Here is a 24,557-nt window from a genome sequence, read left to right as displayed (position 1 = left end):
CCCTGCCATGTAAAGGTCAAAACTTCCTGCTCTCTTGCTGAGATCTATAAACTTCTGTTAGCATCCTGAGATCTATAAACTTCTGATTGCATCCTGAGGTGTACAAGCTCCTGCTCCAATTCTAAGGTCTACAATCTCCTGCCAATTTTGAAGGTCTACAGCTTCCTGCTACTTTCCTGAGGTCTAAAAGGCCCCACTCTTGAGGTGTATGGCTCCTTGTTCTTGAGGTCTACAGCCCCCTGCTCCAATATTAAGGTCTACAAGCTTCTGCCCCTCTCCTGATAATCTACAAGCTCCTGCTCATCTCCTGAGATTTACAGCCTCCATAATCCATCCTGAGGTCTATCAGCTCCTGCTCCCTCCCTGATGTGTAAAGCATACTGGTTCTATATGGAGGTCTGCAAGCTTCTGTGCTGTCATGAGGTCTACAAGGACTTGCTCTTAACCCCATAATCGGGTCTATAAGCTCCTGTTCTTATTCTGTTATCCAGCCTCCTGCTTCCATCATGAGGTCTACAAGCTCATTTGCTCATCTTGAGGACTATAAGCTACTGCCTCCATCCCGAGTTCTAAAGTGTCCTGGTTCTATCCTGAGGTCTACAATTTCTGCACCATCCTGTGGTCAACAAGCGTGTGTTGCCATCCTGAGGCTTACAAACCTCCTGCCACTGTCCTCAAGTCCATAAACTCAAGCTTCTATCCTAAGGTCCATAAGCTTTGCTTTGATGTTTAAACCTTCCTGGCCTTAACATGAGGTCTAAAACTCCTGCCCTATCTGGGTCCTGCTCCTGCCATTCTTTGGTCTACAAGATCCTGCTCTTGTTGCAGGGACTGCAAGTCTCTTTTTTCTTCTCCTTGAATTACTGATGGCTATAACAAACCTGCTACCAGTTACTTGCAGTATATTTTTACATTGGATAACCAATTAAAAACAATGTTTTTACAGTATCATCAACAATTAGCTGTATTAGATAAATGCTGGAACTCATAGACTATGTGATATGATTCTCAGTGCTGACCATAGGAGGATGGGCTACAGTGCAGTCTCTTGGTGTTTCTTTTCTTTTGCCCTTGACTTGCAAGGAGTTAAGGCACTGTCAATGTCTTTAAGGCTAATTTACAAGGCGACAGACTTTTGATGAACATCATAAAAACTAGTACTTTGAGTCTCATGCATCAAAGTTAACATCTGCTTCGTGAAATGAAGAACCATTTCATTTTATAATATAGATTTTTGTTTTTATTAAAAATCAGACATATTCATCTTGTGCTCTGAAAACTGTACAAGTGAAAACAATGGAAAAATAAGGACATAGAAATGTAAAAGACACAAACAGTTAGGATTTTCATAACCCATACCGCCTAAGACTGCAACAGGAGGGAAGGTTATTGGCACACAGGGTTACAGTGTTTTAAAACACAGGACAATACAGAGGACCAGTGTTCTGTTAATCAACAATCTGGGGTATCAAGTAGAAAACCAGGGGTATGTACCTGAAACATACTCTATAGTCTATTATTCTTCATATATAATTTCTATTTTCATCTCCCAAATAGTAATCACAAGACTCAAAGTCATGTGCTTTCATCCATCAAATCAAATTTATGGAGAAAGAATCTTTGATAGTTGCTAATACAGTCCTTAGACAGTATTATCATAAATGTCTCTATATGCTCTATAAACATGGTACAAAATTTCCAAAAATAATAAAAATCTGCCATGGGTCTGACATCACCCTCACTTGAGCATCAAGCGTCCATCATCATATTGCACTTTTATTATTCGCTCTCTCTTTGCACAATATGAGAGTCTGTTTGCCTTTACAGCTGGCACTGCGGAAGTTCTGCTGGAGTTCAGCAGAGGGCAAGAACAGCCTCGGTCAACGTGCCGAGGTGCCTCAAGGCCCAGTGCTAGGGTCTTTGAGGTTATAAATATTTTTCCTTGTTGTCAAGTTCACAAGGCTGTAGAAAGAGCTGGTGATGGAAATGGAGGAAACACAAAAAGTGCGATGATCCAACTGGGCATTCAGCTGAGCAATCCTTAATGTGTCCACATGCCTCTCGCACCCGGCCTTTGGTACCCAGAATGGGCGCTGGGCTTGCTCCAGGTGTAGCAGTGGTGTCTCACGAGTGGCCACATGGGTTTGAGCATCTCTGTGAAGCCACACCTCCACTTGTACTCTCATTATGTTCCTCATGTAGGTTTTGGGAAACAGTTGATGTTTTATATTATACTTGGAAAATTAAACTCCACAGTTGACGGTAATGAAGACAAATACAAGCAGAAAACAAATAACAACAAAACAAGAAAATTAATCTTATAAATATAAATCATAGCTTCATCATAAAATCTGAACAATATTACATAATAACAATGACAGTTTAAACAATAAAAATAATGTTCAGCTCTGACAGTCCTATTCAAGCCTTGAGTCCAGGAAAGTTATGCTTATTAGACTCTGAATAGAGTTCAGTGGAAGAGTCTGTAATAAGCTCTCAAGAAGCAGCGCTACGCAAAAGCGATATAAAAAACGATAACCACAGCGCAGACAGCTGGCAACATGCGTCCGTTCACCTCAGGTTGAAAAACAGCCACGGGGCTGGGAAGTCTGGGAAGTCACTCGGTGCCAGTCCTTCTCTCATGGTAAGAGCAGAGACACTGGAAGAGGTCGAGCTCAAGGAGCCGAGCAACCGGTCACCCTTTTCATACTGAAGTCGAACGAAAACTGAACAAAAGGCACAGGCATGAAGACCACACCTCTCCTGGACCAGACGGAAGATTTACGGGAGAAGCTCTTGGCGGAAAAAAACGAGAACCTTACTGTGCCCAGAGGAGAACCAAAGCCACTCCATCAGATCCATCCATCCATTAGATCCCCTCCCCCTTCCTCCTGCATGTTAATTACCATTACTTGAGGCTACACAAATCCCAAACTACGCAAACCTTCTCATTTATTCCCCTCATTAATTCTTTGGATATCAGGACATGGTTTTTGGTTCTCTCCCTCTCCACCCCTACGATCTATATATCTTTCTTGACCTCCCAATTTTCCCTTCTGATTCCGCCCTCTCCCTCTTCTTTCCCAAACCAAAAGGAGCCAGGGTAAACAGGATTTTTTTTTGGTAAGGGCCTCACACTTCCGTCTGCAGGTCGATGATGTCCTGGCCTACAAGAGGGATGGCAGTGCCAGGCTTCTCCCACTCCACAGAGGGCATCTCCAAGGGCGATGCTGCCAAAGGCTCGAGCTCCTTTCGCACCCACGATGGTGGCGATGCCTGTGATCGGGGCATGGTCTCCCATGAACGCTCACCCAGTGCTTGCTGTTTATCCTGGAGGAGAAAATATCAGATGGATTAGGATGAGTGAAGACACCAATCTCAGCAGCAAATGTTCTCCCTTGTGTATTGTTGGACCATTTTTTCCCCTAATGGAACCTTAATCTCTTCATGGTACCAATGAAATGCTACTAAAGGCTGTAAAAGTTGCTTTAGGGAATCAAACATCGACCCTCCATGGGATTGCTAAGATAGGAAAGAATATTTCCCCCACATTCGGATATTAACATTATCCATCCATTTGTCTATTAACACAATAAAAATAGCTTAATGCGTTTTGCAGAACATGCAACATTTTCCATATAGACATTAACAGGCTTGTGTTAGTGCTGTATAAATACGAATAAATATTATTTTCCCTTAAAGCAGTGACTATTCCTGTTATTCCTATTATGCAAATAAGGCTTAAGAGACACTTACGCTGTGGCTTGTTTTGTCACTTCCTGCAGAAGACACGCTCCACCTCACAGACTGCACAGGAGAAATAAAGTGAAATTATTCCATCTGCCTTTTACACAACCTGACTTTAAGACACTTTTGGAAAGTTAAGAAAGTAAGCCGAGGTCTCAGGATTTCTATTTTTTGCCTGTACTTTTTAACACTTCTGTTCCCCCCTCCCCCACTCTCTCCCCACCTTTGCTTCCGAGCAAGAGCAAATTAAGATGAAAGAGAACAAAGGTGGGAAATTGAGATGTGAGTGAAATGCCAGATACACAGTTCCTGATGCAGATCAATCCTATTTATTGGGTTTTTATTAGCATGATCTTGGCATCTCACCTTGCTGTCAGAAGCAGGTGATTCTCTGTCCTTCTCAGCATGATGTAATTTCCTGTTGAGGTCCTGGAACATGTTCTGATGGCGCTTTCGCGTATGCATGATCTTCTACATGGAGCACAGGACAGAACAAAAAGGGTTAGAACTGACAGGAAAAATGTCTAATAGTAACATCTTTCATGAGGTAAAGTAACTTTGTAATTCTTCTCGTCTAAGTTATGACTTAATAGTTCAGTTGGATGCTCAATTCTCATTAATTATTTTTCATTAGCCAAAAAAAAAACATCTTCTCAAAAGTTTTTTGCCTCAGAAACGCATAGATGTTTCTAAGCATAATAATAATGCTGCCGCACTGCTGAGCTATGAAAATCTAATTACCTCAAAGTCGAGCTCAGCATAACGAGATTTCTGCCTCTGCAATATAGGAGAAGAAATGGAAGAAAGAACAAACATTAGTCATTCTTATTCAAATGCTATTTCTGAGCCAACTGGGACAAAATGTACATTTAAAAAAAACCTTCATTATGAAACTATATTAAAATAAAGGAACCCAAAAAAGCTCAGGTGTTGAGCCTTATATAACTCTCTAATAACATTTCTACCAATATTTTGCTGCAACAATATATTTCCACTCACCCCCTCGCTGACCTCCAGCGAGCTCATGGACAGTGTAGAGATGGTCTCGCTTTTCGACATCATGGAGTTCATGGAGTCGAAGGTGTCTCCTAGCAAACTGGTGACGTGGCTCTCGCTGGAAATATTGTGCACGTTCTGCAGGGGTGAGTCGCGTTCTGAGTATGACACGCTGGCGCGGTCGGCAGTTACCGGCTTGGTGGCGTAGGCGGCCTGTGGCTCGGCGTATCCGCTCCCCAGATGCATGATGCGTGCCTGAGGCAGCTGCTCAACGCTGATGTTGTACTTAGCAGAAGAGATGTCGTCCTTGGGCTTGGAACGTAGTGTGGATGTGGTGTTGGGCATCAGCATGTAGCCGCTTGCGTCGGGAGCGCCACCTTCAGTCGGCACACGCACCAGCTCATGGTCCATCTGCGTGAAGATGTCGCTGTCACACACGTAGATGGGCTTGGAGCAAGGCGGCTCACCTCTATGGCTCTTATCGCGACGCAGGGTCAGAGTGTGGCTGGAGTAGTCGGGCATGGGAGGCACGTGTGTCTTGGCGCTAGGCTTTGAAGGCAGTGTGTGGAAGTTGGGACCCATTGGAAGAGGCAGCTGGGGGAGAGGCATTTTCTCCTCTGAAGAGGTCTTCATACCACCTGACAAAAAAAAAATTATGAGATTTTAGCAGAGTGCTACACCAAAGCATAGAGTTGTTTCAAGTTGATTCATGCTAAAGCTCGGTCTAATTATAGACTCAATCTTATTCAGCTGTCAAATCTATTTCCAAAGCAATCTGACAATCTCAGGGAGCGTGAAAATGACAGCATGTATATGTATATATACATATACAAGGAAGTGTTAAGCTTTTAATCTCACCTGGTCTGTTTGAGTCACCATCCTTTTCAAAGTCACCCTGTGAGCAAGAGAAAACAGAGAGGGAGGAGAAAACGGAGTGGATTAAAATTAAATCAACAGCTCTTTGCGAGTGCTGCAGGCCATCATGTAAAATGCATGAGAATGCTAATGCTGCTTCCTGAGTTAGCGCTGAATGTGTTGATCTGTGTATGTCTGTGTGTGTGTGTGTGTGTGTGTGTGAGACACTCACCAAGCGCTGCGTGTGGCCGTTCTGCAGCGAGCTCCCAGAGTCGCCGTTCCCATCATCCTTACGATCAACAACGCGACATTTCACAGCCTCTTGTACCTATAAGACATATGCGCACATTTAATCAATGTATTAGCATTATATATATTCCATCCCATGCACTGAGTGTATGTGCACTCAGTGTTTGCATCTCTGCTCACCTCTCGTCGCAGGATGCAGTGCACCATGACAATGATGAAGCCCTCGAGCGAGTCGAAGACGGCGAAGAGGATCTGGAAGAGAGCCGAGCGCCGGTCTGTGATGGCCAATACGGCCGACATCCAGGTCAGAGCCAGCAGAGGGAGAACCACGCAAGAGCTCCACAGAGACGCCCTGCAGGAACCAGCATGATGTGTTAACCACAGCTAATGTGCTTGTGCGTGTGTGTGTGTGTGTGTGTGTGTGTGACTCTTCGTTTCTCTGTATTCAGAATTTCTTCTGAGTTAATGAATAAAGCTGCTTAATTATGATCTTTGGCTTCCTTAATTTAACATAATTGACTGCCATGAGTTTCATCAATTCATCCATCCATCCACCCGTCAGTCCAATCAAAGAAAAAGCCAGTTTTGTTGCTTTCCAATGGTACATGTCGGAATTTTTTTTTTAAATATTAAAAATTTAACCCTAAATAAATGATGAATGTGCAGTTCTTACCCTGCTCTCTCCTTCAGCTTCACGTCTGTGATCCCATCCTTCGAAACAAGCTTATTAAAGACGAGAATACCAATCACCATGTTCACCTAAAACGCACACACAAAAGCACATAGTCAGGTCAAGAGAAATACAAAGGCATTTTCACATGCCCATATACCCACTCCACGAATGGATTCGTCTATTGTACTGGTAGTTGTGTGTGTGTGTGTGTGTATGTGTGTGTAGTTTCATTTACCAACACAACAGCAGCTGCAGGTCCAACAAATGAGTACAGAAGCCCTCCCTCAAGAGACAGCCAGCAGCTACAGGACACAAAGAAGCACATAATGTTAGTAACTGAGAAAAAAAACAAAAAAACAGAAGAGTGCAGTATGGAGAGAGAGCGATTGAGAGATGGAGAAATGGACTCACTAGTTGACAGTGCCGTATCCCTTGGCCTTGGTGAAGCCTACAGAAACAGCCACGACGAGTGCGGGCAGACCCCAGCCCAGGCACAGGAAACGCTTGCGGATGATGCGGTTGCGCAGACGACCAGTCACGGCCATATACGACTGCCATGCCTCTGTCAGAACCCAGCAGAAAGAGGACAGGAAAAAGAAATGGAGGAAGGCTGCCACCAGGGTGCACATGACCTGAGAGAGCGTGAGAGGGAAAAACAAACAAGTGTTAATGTTATAACGGGATTTTCCGTTTATTAAAATACATTTGACATAGAACACAATGTACCAGAGGACTCTGGGTAAGCATGATGTCATACCTTGTTGCGAGCCTGGGTCTGACTAATCAGGATGAGAGCGTTGGAGCAGATGATTGACAGGCAGAAGTTGATGAGGATGACTGAACGTTCAGAGCGTATATATCTGAGAGAAAGAAACCAATCAGTTAGTTTATCAATCAGTGACTACTGATCTTACAGAATCCATACGTGTGTGTGTGTGTGTGTGTGTGTGTGTGTGTGTGTGTGTGTGTGTGGGGTCTTTCATGTTCTTACTTCCAAACGGAGACATAGATGATGATGAGCAGTAGCAGCGTCAGGGATGAAACGCCACATCCCACGATCAACGTAACTGATGGCAACAGGTTCTTATCCATGTTCTAGGCAGGAGAAGAGGCAAAATGGTTAGCTATCACACACACACACACACAGTATTCCCTTCAGGCAACATGAATGGAAGAAGTAGGGCAGTTATGAGGGAAGGAGAAATAAAGGTGGAATGTGGTGTGTGTGTGTGTGAGTGTGTGTGTGTGTGTGTCCTGCAGGGGCCAGGTGGACTAATTCTCACCTCTGCAATAATCTGTGCTGTTAGTGAGTGGAAGCTAAATGCTCATTTTGTGCCAGCAGGCACACAGTAGCGTGTGAAAAGATGTGAAAGAGAAGATAGCACGCGTGGGACGTTAAGGAACAACAACAACAATAAGAATAATAATGATAATAATACTACTAATAATATTTTTTTATAGCTGATATATGAATTATCTATATCAAACAAATAAATTAAATAATGTTGTTATTATTATTATTATTATTATTATTATTATTATTATTATTATTACTACTACTACTACTACTACTACATAAGGAATGCTTCAATTCTTCTGTTACTCATATAATCTCAGTTCACATCAGTGCCTTCTCCCGGATCTGAACCAGAACACTGTGTAAATGATCGCAGAGGATCTGAGAAAGTGATTTTAGTTCATGCTGTTTATCCCAGTGTGGGAATAACAAGATAAATCCAGCTAGTGTGACCCAAATATGACTCGGCCAGCTTTTGCCCTTGAAAGATGGAATGTTTGTCTGTTAGACAAGAAAAAAAAAATAGGCAGAAAATCAGGACAAGGCGGCCTCAGAGAATAGCGCATATGCTAATGATTGTTCTGTTCCAGTGACTCACACGAGACCGACTGGTTAAGGACATTTGAACACGGGAGGAAGTAGAGCGTATCTCATAAGATCTTATATTGCTCTGCTTCCTGTCCTTTGTCAGAGGCTTTAATCATCCAGCCTGGAGCCATGAAAATGCCTCTTGTGCATCATAGACTGATTGGCAGGTCTGCAGTAAGCTAGACGATGAGTATTAGTGGGTAGTCACTCTGTTGATAGTCTGTGCTGATAGGCATTCTATTGGAATGTTGCGTTTATATAATAACGAGAGGGGTGTTACTGGTAGTGGCTTTTGTTTCAAATGAAATCATATCGATTGAACGCAACAACGAAGATGATGAAGAACAGAAAGCATCTACATCTATATACTTTTTTTTTTTTTAATCTATGAAAATAGCCTTGAATGTGAATCTGTAAGTGACACAATGCACACATCACATCCCATAAGCTTGGCTGCAAAATGAGACGTGCGTGCATTAGTCTTTTGAAGGCCAGCGTTCTTGTTATTCCTCCTCCTCCCTCTCTCTCTCTCTCTCTCTCTCTCTCTCTCTCTCTCTCTCTCTCTCTCTCTCTCTCTCTCTCTCTCTGACAGCTCCATCACACAAGAAGCGAACGTTGCGGATGCCGTTGCCAAGGCAACAGCAGAACAAGATGCTTTAGGCGCAGCAAGGCAGCCTCCAATCAAATGAGGAGGAGAGAAGATCTTCACTGCTCTGCGCAAAAAAAAAAAAAAAACCCAACCCCACAGCCATTCCTTTTCTTTTTCAGTAATGTTTCAGGCGATAATGAAACTAATTAGCATTATAGGCCTCTGAGTAAACAAAATGTTAGGGGCAAATATATATATACAAAGCAATAGTGAGGTTTTAAAAGGCTCCTCAAGAAAGAATATTAATTTGAAATAAAAATTTTGGAAGATGATTCATGATTAAACAGCCGTCTTTCTTTTAATCAATAACTGATATTGATTGTGTATGAATAGAGTGGAAGCATGCAGGCATAACTACATGAATACTGTATATTAATGAATGTGCATTAACCTGTTTCCATCTATAAAGATTCATCCTGCTGCCTGTTTATTACTAAAACCCCAACACGCGCCAACAATGCCACGCACACATACACACATACACACACAAACACTGACGCACACACAAACACACACGCGCCCAACAACGAACACATCTCCCACGCAAATGAAAGCAATCACGCACACAGAGTGGACTCACCGATTCGGGGTTCGGCCGTGCTAAGATGGCGAATGTGGAGAGAGCTTCACATGCGCACCTGGTCCTGCCTGAATCGAGCGCGAGCGCTCTGCAGCCGCGTGCCGACCACGAGCCCAGCAACGACTCACTGAGAGAGAGGGAGAGAGGGGAAGAGGGGGCGAGAGCGAGAGGGAGAGAGAGAGCGTTTCAGAGAGATCTCACACTGCAAAATGAACCCTCGGGATTTTTTCTCCCGCCTCTCCCCGTACGTGTGTTCTACATAATAGATGTCAGTGGTAAAGAAGGGGACAAAAAAAAAAAAAGACAAAGAGGCAGAGCCACAGAACTACTAACTCTAGACAGATCCAGTACATCCTAATGCAATCATAAATAAAGATTTATTTTTTTTGTAACTGAATCCTATACCTTGTTTATTTTGTTTGGTCCAGTTATGGAATATAATTACAACACTAATGAACTCAAATAAAAGATAAGGTCACAGGTCATAAAAAGCCAGCACGAGAATTGTTTCCCAGGTCACGTGACTGTGTCCACAGCACATGAATAATGTCTAGCAGCCAAAATGTCTCCTATCTCTTTCTCTGTCTGAGAGAAGATGTGGTTGCCATGGCATCCTTGGCAGTGGAGATGGCGGGGTAGCAAAGGAGAGTGGATGTCAGTAGCTCACACGACCGCGCAGTGTGGGCCATGGGAATGGCGCAGTGAAAGACAGATATTCCTGAAGCTTGGATGGAGGAGGTGATGGTGCAATGTGTACATTTCCAGCACCGGCCAATGAGAGTGTCTGCTCAGTGCTTGCCTAATGCGCAAAAATTCAAATCTCTCAGGTGGCCTAGTACTCTATATGCTGATCTACAACTCCTCCTTCACCGAGTTCCTCTATGTGTACATCTTAGTCTTGAGTGTAAGAGTATGCGTCGAAAATCATTCCCTCGTCACATTTAACGTTTATATATAAAGATATAACATATATATCTTTGTAGCCTCCATTGATGAACTTCTTTCTTTTATCCATCAATATCTCTGGCCTTTTATGGAAGTGTTTTTCAGACCTCTATTACTACTCTTCCTGTCCAGAGAGCGAATGAGTAATGGCTCAGTGCTAACCCACATGTTCTACTTTCATCTGGCCTATTTACTACTGTGGCGCTTCAATCTGTATGCTCGAACAGCTACAATTTAAACTTATCATGTATGAGATCATATCCCATACAATAATATGGACTGGAACTTAGAGTCAGACCAATTTCAGCTCGAAACTGAAATGCAGCACACACTGTATATCGGGCCTCGTTTATCAATCTTTTAGTACAGCTGTGTTTAAATATTTTTCGTACGCCAAACTGAACCTATACTCCTTCCAGATTTAGAAAAGGTTTTGATTTACTTTGCACTTATGTGTATATTGATAAATAGCGATCACGCATAAATGACCAAGCACAGCTTATTTACATTTATGGATGTCAAAAAAAAAAATCTCCAGAAAAGACAAAGCTCACGGAACGGAAAATGATAAAGCGACGATTAAATGGTGAAAGAGCGCCCCCTAAGGGTGTAAATCTTCAGATAGTACAAACTCTCTTCATTTTCTAGGGTGCCATTACCTTTGTCCTAATTGAATATCTAGTTTTATATTTGTTATATGCGTGGTAAGGGATTTGAACAAGTCCGTATATAAAAGTGCAGTAATTCACGCCAGTTATAGGATTTGATGCTGAACAAATAAGGTTCTGATTACAATCTGAAAATCCTTATACATCATTTTACGCAAACTAACGAGCTTCGTGTAAGATATAAACATTATTCTGAACTAACAGGACTTTCATGAATACCAGATGTCTTGTGTGAATGCTCCTGCGAACGATAAATTCATTCATATCAAGTTTTGATAAACGAGGCTCATTTTGGTCGCATGTTGGATTCCAAATGCTGTGAAACCCTTAAATGTGACTGCTAAGACACTTAATCACCACTGATCATTATGCCAAGTCGACTCTTTTTGGCCTAAATTCATCATCTGGGTACAGTTACCAGCAAAGAGGTGTGTGTGTGTGTGTGTGTGTGTGTGTGTGTGTGTGTGTGTGTGTGTGTGTGTGTGTGTGTTTGTGTGTGTGTGGATGACTTGCACACATGGCATTGGGGGCAGACGAGTGCGAATGCCCTTTGCTGCTGTGAAAGCATGATGGCCAGCTGGCCTGTTAAACTCAGAGCAGACTCACACTCATTCATAGACATGCACATGTGAAGCCACCCACACACAGAGATCACAAGCTACATAATTAACACTTACGTTTCACTCTCATCCCAGGCAATGCATGTCTCATTGACAGTGTCCTGCAAAGAAAGCAAGATGAGTTTGGGCGTTATGTCCAGAACATTTTCCGTAGATTCAAGATAGTTGATTGATCAGTCTTTATGATGTTACTCACATTGTGCAGGTGAGGGAACTCGATCTCTACTGGGGTGGACAGGAAACCGGGGTTCGGCTTCACTGTTACCGTGACAACCTTGGAGTTCAGCAAGGTGCTGTTACTGAGGAGAGAGATAACTCTGTTAGACATGAGTGTTCGTTCTCTTATACCTCTCTAAGGTACTGTAGAGGACAAAGATAGTGTCGCAAGGACATTGTGTGTGTGCGTGTGTGTGTGTGTGTATGATGGCACACCTCTGAACAGACAGGATAGGGCCCAGATTTCTGTAGAGAACAATGCCAGTTACAAAGCCAGTGCGGTCTTCAGCATCTGCAAGAAATTGCATCATTAGAAATAAGAACTTTTGGAATATATATATATATATATATATATATATATATATATATATATATATATATATATATATATTTAAATTCTTGCGCTTGCTGATAAGAGTGTGTGTGTCTGTACCTGGCACATCCAGACTGAGGGCGTTGCGTGACACTACGATTTTCTCATCCAAATTGCGGACCCACTCCATCATGCCTCTCCATCCCTTCATGGGGAAGGTCACATCTGAAGTCATAGTTTTGGGATGCTTCTGGATGCTCAGCACTGCAGGTACAACAAGAAGGAAAGAGTCATGAATATAGCCTCAAATTTGGGTCCATGTCAAGGTACAACAAGAATATAGTCAATAAAATTGAAATAGGTCGTTTGAATAGAACAGGAAAGTCACAAAACCTCCATGTTTGCCCTGCCAACTCACCAAAGTTCTCAGTCATCTCATAAATATCTTGGAAATCTCTCATCTGCTTGCCAATGATGTCAATGAAGTCTTCGATCAAGCTGAACAGCTCCCTAATGTTCACCCCCATCTATGAGAAGGAAACGAAGATGATTCATCATTTTCACATCACCGTACAAGATCTCGCAAAATATCTTTTTCGCAACTCGCAGCACCTTTAAACTTTTCAATAATGCTATCCATGTATATAACTCAGCAACGCAAACACTTCCTGAGTTCCATAAATGGTGCCACGGCTGATTCATTTGTGGGTGTGAGGGAATTTGTACGTCTCTCTGACGCATATGTACGCATGTGTGTAGGCGCGAGGTGCCCTTCATTTCGTGGCCTATACTGCTTCTGTTCCCTCATGAGCTGCCATGACAACACACAGATTGCTGTGTAGGCGGAGTGATTCTTTTTCTATTAAACTCACTGTGCCAGTCCAGTGCATTAAAATTTCTGTGGAAATCCAAGACGTTTCATAAGAGACTGGACAAGTCTGAAAAAGGTCTATATACTGTGTCAGACCTTGCTTCTGAACTGACAAATGGTAGCTCAGTTCATATTGATGAGATGTAGCTGGTAAAGTCTGCATAAGGGAATCATAAGGGAACAGTGAAAGTTCCCTTGACATGTAACTAATTTAACGTGACCTACAGTTGAGACACAGTGCAAGCATCGAGCTGAACCTTTAGATCTGCACAGCGTTAAAGATCTTGTCTAAGTGTCTCAAGCATGTCGAATTGGATCTCCATCAAACGTGTAACTTAAATTGACAACCCTAACAGTCTGGAGGCTTTTTTTTATTGTTGGTGCACAGGCTTAATCACTCCATATGGGATGCCAGCATGGGAAGCTAGTGAATCAGCCTCCTCTCTTAGGTACAACTCATTCAAAATGGCTTCTTAATGTTGACTAATGGCTCTCGCTGCCTAAGAGGGAGAGCTGTGAATCTACTTCACGTGCAACACCTTTTACAGCCCACACCACAGGGCTATTCTGGTAATGAGTCAGTTTCTATATTCGCTAACAGTACATAAGAAAATTGACTCTGAACAATAATGAGAATGCCAAAAGTATCAGGGAACATACACACACACACACACACACACACACACACACACACACACAAAGACTCACCAACTGTGCTTCTTGCCATTTCCCATGGTGTTCCTCTTTCAGTAAATTGCTGATTGTCTGGACATAGTTCTAATTAAAGAGAAATGACATTTGGCATCAAATTAAGCAATGTTCTTGACGCTTCTAAAGACAAGCCTTGGTTATCTGAAGTGGTGTTTACCTCTACATCGACAAGACTGTAACCAGCACTTCTGAAGATCTGTGAAGTGTTCCTCAGCATTTCCATGACCGCCAGCAAGTCCCCACTGTACTTTGTTGCATCGTTTGAGGTCATCCTAAGCCTGGACAGCATTTCAGACACGCCATCCACCTGCACTCCTGCCTGGGACTTAGAGAACTGCTCTTGGGTCTGAGGATAGAAGGAGACATCATAGTTATATACTATCAGGCATGGTGAAAAAAGTTCCACTTTTGATTTCTATATCAGTAAATATGATTATCTGTAGAAATATGGAGTCTCACCAGGGCTTGGATGTATTGGTATTCTTTGGAGACGCATTTGATGTAGCTGGGGTTTCCCCACAAGGCCAAACCGATAGCGTCCAGGGTGCATCGGCGGAGGACAAAGCCTGGAAAAGAGCAAATCAGTGTTCTAATGATCCATGTGGGACATTCAGAAGGTCAAGGAAGACCAATGGCAAATGTAGTAGTAGTAGATCTACTTTGAATCATATCATTTTTGGGTGTCAAAGTTCTACTCAGTACCTGTTGCGTCAGAGGGGCATGGAACAGCTACAGTGTCACCAGCTGGAGTTCTCTTCCACACAGCATTTCCGTAGCTCTCCTCACCACAGATCTCATGGGGTTCTGCAGGGTACAGTGTTCAGACCAATTTAGTTTTGCAATATTATCATTAAAAAACAAGACACATGTACTGCATAGTATGAGAGTACAAATATATTTTTACTATATATTAGCTCATGTTTGTTTTTTTTTTTTGCTTGTTTTTTTTTCCATTTTACCTGGGCATCTCTTCTCATTGCAGCGCCTAAGGTCAGCTTTGTCACCGATACAGGGCTCTCCACCAAAGAATGGTCCCTCGCACACTCTCTGCCTCTGCTGGTTGCCCCCTCCACATGTCTTACTGCAGCTGCCCCAAGAGCTCCAGGAGAGCCATCTCCCGTCCACTACGGGGTCAAAACAAAGACATCTTTGTAAGACAAAAACTACTCTATATGTTACTCATGTTAATTAGACATTATATCACTAGGATCTCCCTAAAATGTCCACTTCTACACTGTATGGACATACCTGGGCAGTCTCTAAGGAAGCAGTTGCTGGATTCACGCCAGTCTCCACGGCAGTCTGAGCCTCCGTATGATGGGCCGTTACACTCTCGTGTGCGCTGCATTGTTCCATTAGAGCAAGAGGCAGAGCAGGGAGTCCAGGCAGACCATTCGTTCCAGGAACCATCAACTACAGAGAGGTGACAGGAATAGTCAACATCAAAATCCAAATTAAGAGCCATGTGAAGAGTGTCTTTGGCATGTTTTCATATTTTGGTAGGCCCATTTGGTTGGTCCCCACAAAGAAAACTGCTCTTTTACAAAAGAAAAAGAAAAAAAAAAACCCTAAAAAAGCTAAAAGGTTTACATTTGGTTATTGGGATTGAGGTTAAGTTTAGAGATAGACTTAGGTGTAGCATAGCATTAATTGTGTCAAGGATTGTTAGACTTGTGTGTGAGAGACATAAGCGAATGTATTGCTTAACAGAATCTCAAGAGAACAACAACGGTTCCCCAAGCATCACCTCATTAAGAATCTTTTTAATTACCCACTACTTATTATCACTTAACCCTCACATATGCTTTCCTATGTCTGTAATATCTTAGTACCTGTTCCATGTTAAAATAAAATGACTAAAACCACCCAACCCATGTTTTATTAAAGAAAGAAAGAAAGAAAAAAACCCTAGTGTCCTGCCATTTTATGTTGCAATACATGAACAGACGGTGGACTACATTGCCATCTGGTGCTGAAACTGTAAATTACACCTGAGATCCTATAAACCTGACCGAATTACAGAAGAATGTATTTCAATGTATTCAAAAGCATCCCATTCTTTTTTACTCCTTGAATATTTCTTTTATATGGTGCGTGTACCGTGCTGAAGCTACTAACCAGGGCAGACAGCAATGTTGCAGAATTTGGTCTGTTTTCTGGGACCAGTGCATGGTTGTCCTCCGTTATTGGGTGGCTTGCAGACACGGACACGGTCACGATAGCCGCGACCACAGGTAGATGAACACAGACTCCATGGTGCCCACTCATCCCAGGCTCCATTCACTTAATTATGGGAGAAACAGTGATCTTAACATTATATACAGATTATATAAGGACCAAAGGTACTCATTATTAGGGAACTAATATTAATGCATGCATGTGGATATGTGTATGTGTGTGTACCTGGGCAGACCACAGAGTTGTTGCAGGGTCTGTTCTCTCTCAAAGGGCCGATACACATCACGCTGTTTCCAGATGTCATGCAGTTGCGTGTGCGACTCTGCCAGCCCTCACCACAGCTAACAGAACAGGAGCTCCATGAGGACCACTGATCCTGAACTCCATCTACAACCAAGATGTTGATTAAGACAATGTTCTGGACAGATGCTGCAACTTTAAAAAGCTGTAAGATAATATAGGTTCAATCTGGTTACCAGCTTGAGGAACTGTTATCTCCTCTCCATTGTCTCTCCTCAGGCCAATGATGGAACGCAGAGCCTGGCTACGCTGGCGCATTTTACCTGCTCAGGTAGATACATAATCTCCATTAGCCACTACTCCATTTTCCATTTAAAATGTCTATTTTTTAATGGACAGTCATGCTCACCAATGCAGGGTTGTGGGTTACAAGCTTTGGCCTCCTCAACCACACCCTCACAGATGCCATCTTCAGGTTGGCATGCTCTGCTGCGCACCTGGACACCGCCTCCACACTCGTTGCTGCACTCAGACCAGCGGGCCCAACCAGACCAACCTTCTGCAATTAGACAAGACATTTTCACTCTTCAGAAAGTTGGTGAACAGGTCATTAAGAAGAATCTTACTAATTAAGGCACAGGGTCCCAATCCTGTCCTGTGCATCTTAGTGTTTTCCCTGCTTTGATACACCCACTTCATCCCAGGAAGTGTTGTTAATTAGCTAAATCAGGTGGGTTAGAACAGTGAAAAGTTTAAAATGTACAGGACAGGGAGTTTAATGAGCAGGTTTAAGAACCTGTGCATGAAAGTGTTATAAATGTTTGACAGAAGTCTAAATAAATGACTGACAAGGCTGCCACCTGGTGGATGACATTATGAACAGCAACATGCCACACTGCTGTTTTTCAGTTTTTCAGTTATTCAGTTTTTCACAGTGGGTACGAGGTTTCAGCAGCTGGTCTGGCATTTATCCCCCGAAAACAAAATGTATCATGAATTCAGCCGAGGAGTCAATAAATCTAAACAGCACAGACCTTATAGTTAAAGTTAAACTTTCCTGTAGACGGTGATTGCAAAACAGAACGCTTTGAGTACAAAATGCCAGCGCGCCGCGTGAGAAAACAGATTGAAAGGGTTTTAGCACCTGCAGCGTTGTATGCATGCTGTATTGCTGGAGACCGGCGGGTTACTAAGGCAACCACAAGTGAGATGCATCGATTGCCTTCCCCTCCCTGGTGGCGAGGCATTGTGTGAACATTGCCTCTTTGCCTCATCTCACTAACGCCTCAATTTTCCCCAGTCTCACACACACCTGTTTGGCTCCAAGTCAGGTCTAAATGACTCTCAACACCACTTCAATAGCAGGTTTGAAGCCTGGTGAGATGTTGGGAGGGTGTATGACACTGGCTCTGGCTAAATTAGCTGTTTATGATCCCTGAGCACAGAGTGTTCTGCAAGAAGGTCTCTCAGTTTGTACAAGTTGGGAACATTAGTGTTTAAAATCAAAACTTTCATGCAAGCAAAAGTGTGTCTGAGTGTAATTTGTTGTTTTCTCCAGCAGGTGGCAATATTGAAAACCCATATCAATGTTCCTGGAATCTGTGCGTAATTGTTTTTTTTTTTTTTTTTTTTTTTACAGAGTTACAGAGTACAAACAAACAGTTATGCCAATAAGGCACTCACAAACACACTGACACTTACTCATGATCTCAGCATCCCTGTTGTTTTCTCTAATAGTGGGTGTGCATTTGTCCATGTAGACTCCACCCCTGTAGCACCCTCCTGGCCTCCTCTTTGGTGGCTCCCAGCACTGGCATGGTGTGGCCATGATTCCACAGGGATTGCCTTGGGAACTGGTTGTCAGACAATCTTCCAGCCACTTGCAGAGCATCTCACAGGCAGGCACGCTAGGGTTCCTCTTACCCACGACCAGGAACTCGGCACCGAACTGGCTGCCCTCATCATCATTTCCATCCTCTTCCACTAGGAGCTCTGTCCCAATGCGGGGCACCACCTTCCTGAGCTGCAGGAACTGCTTGCTGGACTCAAGGTAGGCCACTGCAGATGTAGCATCACACAGGCGCACTACCTCGTCAAAGCTTTCCATGCCCAGGTAGGTGCGTGAAGTCTCCAGGAATGAGTCGAACTGGAAGGTCTTGATCTGGCGTGGTGTGCAGGATTCGGCTGGCTTGGTGATCTTCATGTAGACAGTGTAGCGACGAGGGTCAGGGTTCTGCAGGGTCCACGAGCAGGGGGATGCAGGAAGTGCTGTTTTGGATGAGAAGACACCAAAAAAGCGGCTTTGCTCGAGTGTAGCACAGGTGGCCGAGGCGGGTCCAGATGGGGTGGCGAAAGTCAGGTCGAGAAACACACATAAGGCCAGAGAGAGGCCGGTGAACAAGATGGGTTTCCACTCCATCTTCTCTCTTGTAGAGGATGGATGGGTTGGTGCACTGGGTTGATCTAGACCTTTTTAGCTCTCTCTTCGATTGTACTGCTTGTGTGAGGGATTTTCTTACTTGATGTTTTATTTTCTGGGTTTCTTTTTGTTGATTGTTTCTTTTTGTGCACTAGTTTGGATGGAGGGTTAAAAACTTCACTAGAATAAGGGGGCCATATCTGTCTGTAGCAGATCTGCACAAAAGCACAAAAACACAAACAACAAAACCAACATTAGAGGTCACTGATACAATGCAATTCAAACTGGCTTTCACACAAACAGCATCAAGTGGGATTCATGACTGGAGGTCTCTATGTTATTGGGATTTTTAGAAATATAATTAGCCACTCAATAATTATACAACCTGCTGGGAAGCCACAGGCTCATGATTAGTATTAGTGTGTGTTCACACAGGCACACATTGTCAGCATGGCCTTATTCAAATCACCATGGCTAAAAAACAGACAGCAATTACACTGTGACTCTAATTACAGCGCCTTCACAGCATGCTTTTCTTGCGCTCCCTTTCCCTTGTTTTCTCTCAATCTCGCACTCCTGCCCACGCGCCAACACATGGTCTGGCCGCTTGCGTCAAACTGACGTGCACTAAGATTCTGTTTATGTCCACGTTAGGCTGGCGTCGCCTGGATACATCTAGCTTTGTGCAGTTTTGATAAAACCAGCAGGAACTCTCACCCTCAACTCTAAAATAAAATGAAAACAGGGAGTCAGTCTTGTACTTGCAAGTAGCAAGTGCACAAAAAGTTGCAAGGCTGACTTTGCAGTCAAAATATGCTCTACACACTTTTATCTGGCAGAGATGAAAGATGTCAAAACAGCATCGGAAGAAAATAACATGTTTCTAAATGTAAGACTTGTTTCCATGGCTGCGTCGAAATAATATTAACTTATAAGGAAAACGGTCGAGGTGCCATCAGTGACACCTTTCTTCCGGTTCTCTAGTTGTCATGGAGACTCCAGAAGTGATCAGCCTAATCTTTTCTGAAGGTCAACCATCTTCTCTTCCCAACCATCCCTCGCTCCTATGCAAAAGTAGGAGGAGTGAAGCGTGAGATATGGGAGGGGTGATCTCCCTCAGGGCTTCTTCGAAGTTGCCAAAAGTTTTCTTTTGTGCTTTCTTGCTGGCATAAAGAGCAGAAAGGGATGCATTTGTGCCCAACTGAGTGAGGAAAGAAGACTGGTTGGAGGAATGAAAGAAGTATAAGACAGCACATGCTTCGTAGTCAAATTCCCCTTGGAGGGAAAGTTGTGTGCTTGGTGTGACCTGATCAACAGGTCATTCAGATGACTTTTGCTTAATATTTTCCTCATCCCCACAATTTTTAATTTTCTTTTTTATCTCTACTTACCTTTTTCCCATCCATGTATTAGATGTGTAACAGTGTTAGTATCTCATTTCTCTTTCTGTTCCATTTAATTGCTCCAACTGTTCTAATGGTTATGTTGCCCACTTGCAGCCAGCTCTCACCATCTATTGAATCTCGCACACAAAATTGAGAGCCCTAAAAGTCTCTCTATCCCCCAATTCCTCTCCCTCCCTCCCTCCCTCCCTCCCTCCTCCTCCCTGCTGCAATACTGAAAGGCAGACTGCAATTAGCTGTTTCATCTGTAGATTTTTTTTTGTTGGATTTAAGTACAGGCAGAATGACAGGAAAAAAAAAAAAACATGGACAGAAAGTGGAGCTATACGGATGCGATGCCGGAAGATAATTTATGCGGATCTGCTCGTCGTTCGAGTGCCACTTATGCAGCTCAAGTCTGATTATCTCGGATGCGTCTCGTTCATGTAACCACCTCAGCACCAGCATTTCTATATACTTAATCTGCAGTCACGTGGACTTTCAGACCAGTCACAGGTCTGGAGATCTGTTCTGTGCAGCTGGACTATTGTGGTATTGAGGCTGTCCTAACACACACACACACACACACATAGGTGCCAAGGGCTTTTTCTGACTCACTTGGAGAAGATGATTCAGGCGTTTCCATAGAAACTACAAAGCTCTTGCCATGCGTGCAGCAAGACCTCGTGTTACATTTTTCGAACTAGCAGAACACTTGTAATGTCTGATCTTTGGATTTAAGCAAGACTGAATGATTTATTCCTAAATGTTCACAATATCATTAATTCCTAAAGCAAGTGTTTAAGAGAATAATCACAAATATTAGACTTTTGTTTTGGTTATTATATGCAACACTCCTGTTGCTGAACAGGAGAAGAATTATGTCTTCATATATGGCTTCATATATGATTTAAGAGAGATGAAGGCACATGAAGGCATTGATGCTTTGTCCGACGTCTCTCTTTTTCTTCTACTAACACAAATAGCTTTCTGTTTCCTCCAGGCACTTGTGTGAGCAAAATAACACACACTGTAGGGTTTTAGACTGAAGCACGACGTGACTGTGCAGACACATGCATGCACACACATACGCACACGTGCACACACACATACGCACAAACAAACAAGCTGCAAACATTTGCCTAAACACTTTAATAGGAATCAGGCAACACTGTGAAACAGGCAGTAATGTCCTTGCAGTATTTCACTGTGAAAGGTGTGTGTGTGTGTGCGACTGTGTTTGAGGTTTAGTTAGATAGACGTGGAAACGGCTAATGAATTCTTATCAAATGCATGCACAAACACTTTGATCATGCAGGTTCCCACAGTGTCCACTCAGCACAGACACACACAAACACACACACGAACAAAAAGTCGTTTGAGATACTCAACAGAGAGAGACTGTTTGAATCAGTCGGGTTGCTATGGAGATGGAAGTGTGCACACACAGACGTATTTGTGTATGCAGGCTATGACGGACAGGAAGTCAGCAAGTTTTGACCATATACATCGATGCAATTGTGTTTACTTCACTTTGTATGGAACAAATGCTCAAACACTCTCAGTCAAAAGCTTTAGAGCTTACAGATTTAAGAACATGTCATATAATGGTTATTTTATAAATGCACCTTATCCTAATTCTTAGTATTCACTAAATACTGTTATGTCAGAATACTGATTTCATGAAGGCTACATCCGTGCTGTGTTTTTTTCCCCTTCTTTCATATATCTGTATCTTCTATATCTTTGTACATAAAATGTGGAGTAGCACAATCTTGACTAAGTGTGCATATCGGCGCATGAATATGAGTCTCTCAGGCGTGATGAGTCGAAGCCAGAGAAACCAAGCCAAAAGATGCAAATGAATCTCAAGCAACTCCAAATGTACCTTTCGGATAGAAGAACAGTCAGATCCATAACATTTCCATTAAAAAAAAAAACCCCAAAAACGTTTAAACAAATTACAGTCATCCATTCCACTCTTGTTCACCTGCCTTGTTAGGAAGATCAGTTTGAAGCATTGCTTTTTACCCCAAACAGTTGCGCACTGCCTTTAAGTTGAACCAAAACGTGCACATCAGTTGCGTGCATTCTCAATTATTTTGCGCATTTTCAGATGGAATATTTCAACTCAATGTTTAACAACAACAATAATAATAATAATAATAATAATAATAATAATAATAATAATAATAATAATAATAATGCAGAAATGCATTCTGTTCATGCACAGAAATGTTACTACATTCTTCAAAAGTAATACGCTATACGAGAGTTCGTAAATGCCGTGCAACTTTAGATAGTGGGGACTAAGCGATGTTTCAGCACCATGGAAAGCGACTCTGTGTCATTGACCGGCAGCGCGCGAGCTCTGCGCACGTGGAAGCGCGTACTGTAGGAACGCACCAACTTGCAACCGTGACGCGATGCATCCGAAGATCATGTCAAATCAATGCAAACGCTAACTTTCAGAAAGTGCTCTTTCCACATACAAATACAGAAAATACAGCACAGAAAGACATACCATGCACGTGCAGTGGAGCAATCATAGCTACCTTTAAAAGTGTGCGTGTCTTCGATAGAGTCTCTCCATCCACAGGTTTTTCACCGCGAAGAAATCTTGTCCGCTCCCGCTTTCTCCTTGTCAGGTGAAGTTGAAGGCAAAGTTGGGGGCAGGAAAAGAAAAAGGAAAAAAAATAAAAAAAAAAGCGGCGGAGAAGCAGCTATGCTTCTCTTTTTTTATTTTTTTTATTTTTTTGTTGTTGTTTCTTTCCAGACCGATTCCAAGTTTCAGTGCAGTCCACTTCCACAAAGCAATAAACGGCAAATAAAGCGACTCTGACCAAACTCCAGAGAGTTTAACTACCAACTCTTTGCCTGTTAGACTTCTATTCCCAGCTTTCAGAAAGCAATGCAAGAGCGCGCGCTGCTTCTTCTCTGTCTCTTTCTCGTTCTCTTTCTCTTGTCTTCCTCTGCGGTCTAACAGCTCCTGTCGTCTTTGTTGGTACTTTTACTCCCGGCTTCGGAGTCTTGCTTGTGGGTCTTTATGCACTGCAAGTGGTTCAGTCTCGGTGTGCCTCGTGGCCTCATCTACCAGGACTTATATGCTCCCCCGCCCCCCCCGCGCGGAGAGTCGGAGACTTTGCGTGGATGAAGTGAATGAGACAGCATGAGGAGGGAGGGAGGGATGGAGAGAGGAGGGAGAGCGGGGGAGCTGTGCGTGTACGCGTGTGTGTATGTGTATGTGCTCTCTGAGAGAGAGCGAGAGAGAGAGAGAGAGAGAGAGACTGAGAGGGGAGGTAGCAGTGGAAAGACGGAGAGTAACTACGCACACATGAACGCTGGGGACCGGAAAGAAGACATCACGGAGAAGTGTGGAGCATTACATCACCTGCTGACCGCCGTGATTTACCGCCACAGCGCACGATAATATGAAGAGTTCCGTCATTTGATCACAAAAAATGCGTAAACAAGGACAGTGTGTGTGTGTGTGTGTGTGTGTGTGTGTGTTAAAACAAAAGCACAATATACCTGATGTGATAACGTCACACTGTTCACAGCGCACGTGCTGGGGATCGACAGATGCGCGATGCGTAAAGAGGCTTTGGAGACAATTAACATGTATTATTATTATTATTATTATTATTATTATTATTATTATTATTATTAATGAAATCATGAGATTAAGAAAGGGGTCATTAAGGGGGTCATTAACTTCATGAAAGCATGATGAAGATTCACACACACACACACACACACACACGAAGCCGGAGCGTGAGGGAGACAGTGTTGCCGTGGGCGGCTTTGGGTGCGTGTCGGGAACGCGCACCAAACGGAGGACGCACCGAACGGGGGCGTGCCAGAGCTCAGAGCCATCCAGGCTTACACCTGCTCTTCTGTCTGGAGGAGAGGCAGGAGAAGAAAGCGTGAGATCCAAAAGACTCACCACACAGAGTTAGTCAACCTTACGTAAAGATATCCGAGCTCCAGGGATGACCACATAGTCATCTACAAGCTATATTTACAAATACCACACACACACACACACACACACACACACACACACACACACACACACACACACACACACAATAGCTACAAAAGCACAGGCTTCCCCTGTTGGTTTCCGTCATGAGTTATGGTCATGTGAGAGAGGGACTGATGGTGCTCGTGGGGGTCTCCACACACAGCAGACCACGTAAGAGAGCAGATGGCCATGAAGGAAACAGTAAGCAGAGTTCTTTACTGAGTGGTCATTTGTGTGTGTGTGTGTGTGTGTGTGTGTGTGTGTGTGTGTGTGCGCGTGTTCCCTTCCAACCCCTTCACTCTCCCTCCCATGGTTATGTCAAAGAAGAAAAGG

The 24,557-nt window shown here is 43.2% G+C and overlaps 1 protein-coding gene across 1 annotated transcript; it reads right to left on the bottom strand.

Annotated features, from left to right (window-relative positions):
* Positions 1-1,228: 1,228 nt before the first annotated feature.
* On the bottom strand, positions 1,229-23,502 carry LOC108274509 (adhesion G protein-coupled receptor B1). Its single transcript, XM_017484714.3, has 31 exons — positions 22,753-23,502; positions 18,098-19,030; positions 16,806-16,955; positions 16,633-16,719; positions 16,382-16,543; positions 16,097-16,261; positions 15,227-15,391; positions 14,938-15,102; positions 14,681-14,782; positions 14,438-14,544; positions 14,136-14,324; positions 13,976-14,044; positions 12,815-12,923; positions 12,517-12,660; positions 12,300-12,375; positions 12,064-12,166; positions 11,925-11,968; positions 9,635-9,761; positions 7,512-7,615; positions 7,278-7,380; positions 6,932-7,152; positions 6,756-6,822; positions 6,521-6,606; positions 6,028-6,199; positions 5,831-5,926; positions 5,602-5,638; positions 4,747-5,381; positions 4,489-4,524; positions 4,114-4,218; positions 3,757-3,807; positions 1,229-3,330 (listed from the first exon to the last, which is right to left on the bottom strand). The coding sequence occupies exons 2-31, from the start codon at positions 18,813-18,815 to the stop codon at positions 3,133-3,135; spliced, it is 4,593 nt and encodes a 1,530-aa protein (XP_017340203.1). The 5' UTR covers positions 18,816-19,030; positions 22,753-23,502; the 3' UTR covers positions 1,229-3,132.
* Positions 23,503-24,557: the final 1,055 nt, after the last annotated feature.

The sequence above is a fragment of the Ictalurus punctatus genome, chromosome 14 (assembly GCF_001660625.3).
Source record: "Ictalurus punctatus breed USDA103 chromosome 14, Coco_2.0, whole genome shotgun sequence".
In the NCBI taxonomy this organism is placed as follows: domain Eukaryota; kingdom Metazoa; phylum Chordata; class Actinopteri; order Siluriformes; family Ictaluridae; genus Ictalurus; species Ictalurus punctatus.
Note: the sequence above shows the minus strand (reverse complement) of the source record. Positions and strands in the feature narration are given on the sequence as shown.

Excerpts from the sequence above, each read along its gene's own strand:
- LOC108274509 (XM_017484714.3), bottom strand. The coding sequence starts at position 18,815 with ATGGAGTGGAAACCCATCTTGTTCACCGGCCTCTCTCTGGCCTTATGT. Across the intron at positions 14,325-14,437 it reads ACCAATACATCCAAGCCCTG|ACCCAAGAGCAGTTCTCTAA; the intron begins GTGAGACTCCAT and ends TTCTATCCTCAG. Across the intron at positions 6,200-6,520 it reads AAGCTGAAGGAGAGAGCAGG|GGCGTCTCTGTGGAGCTCTT; the intron begins GTAAGAACTGCA and ends TGGTTCCTGCAG.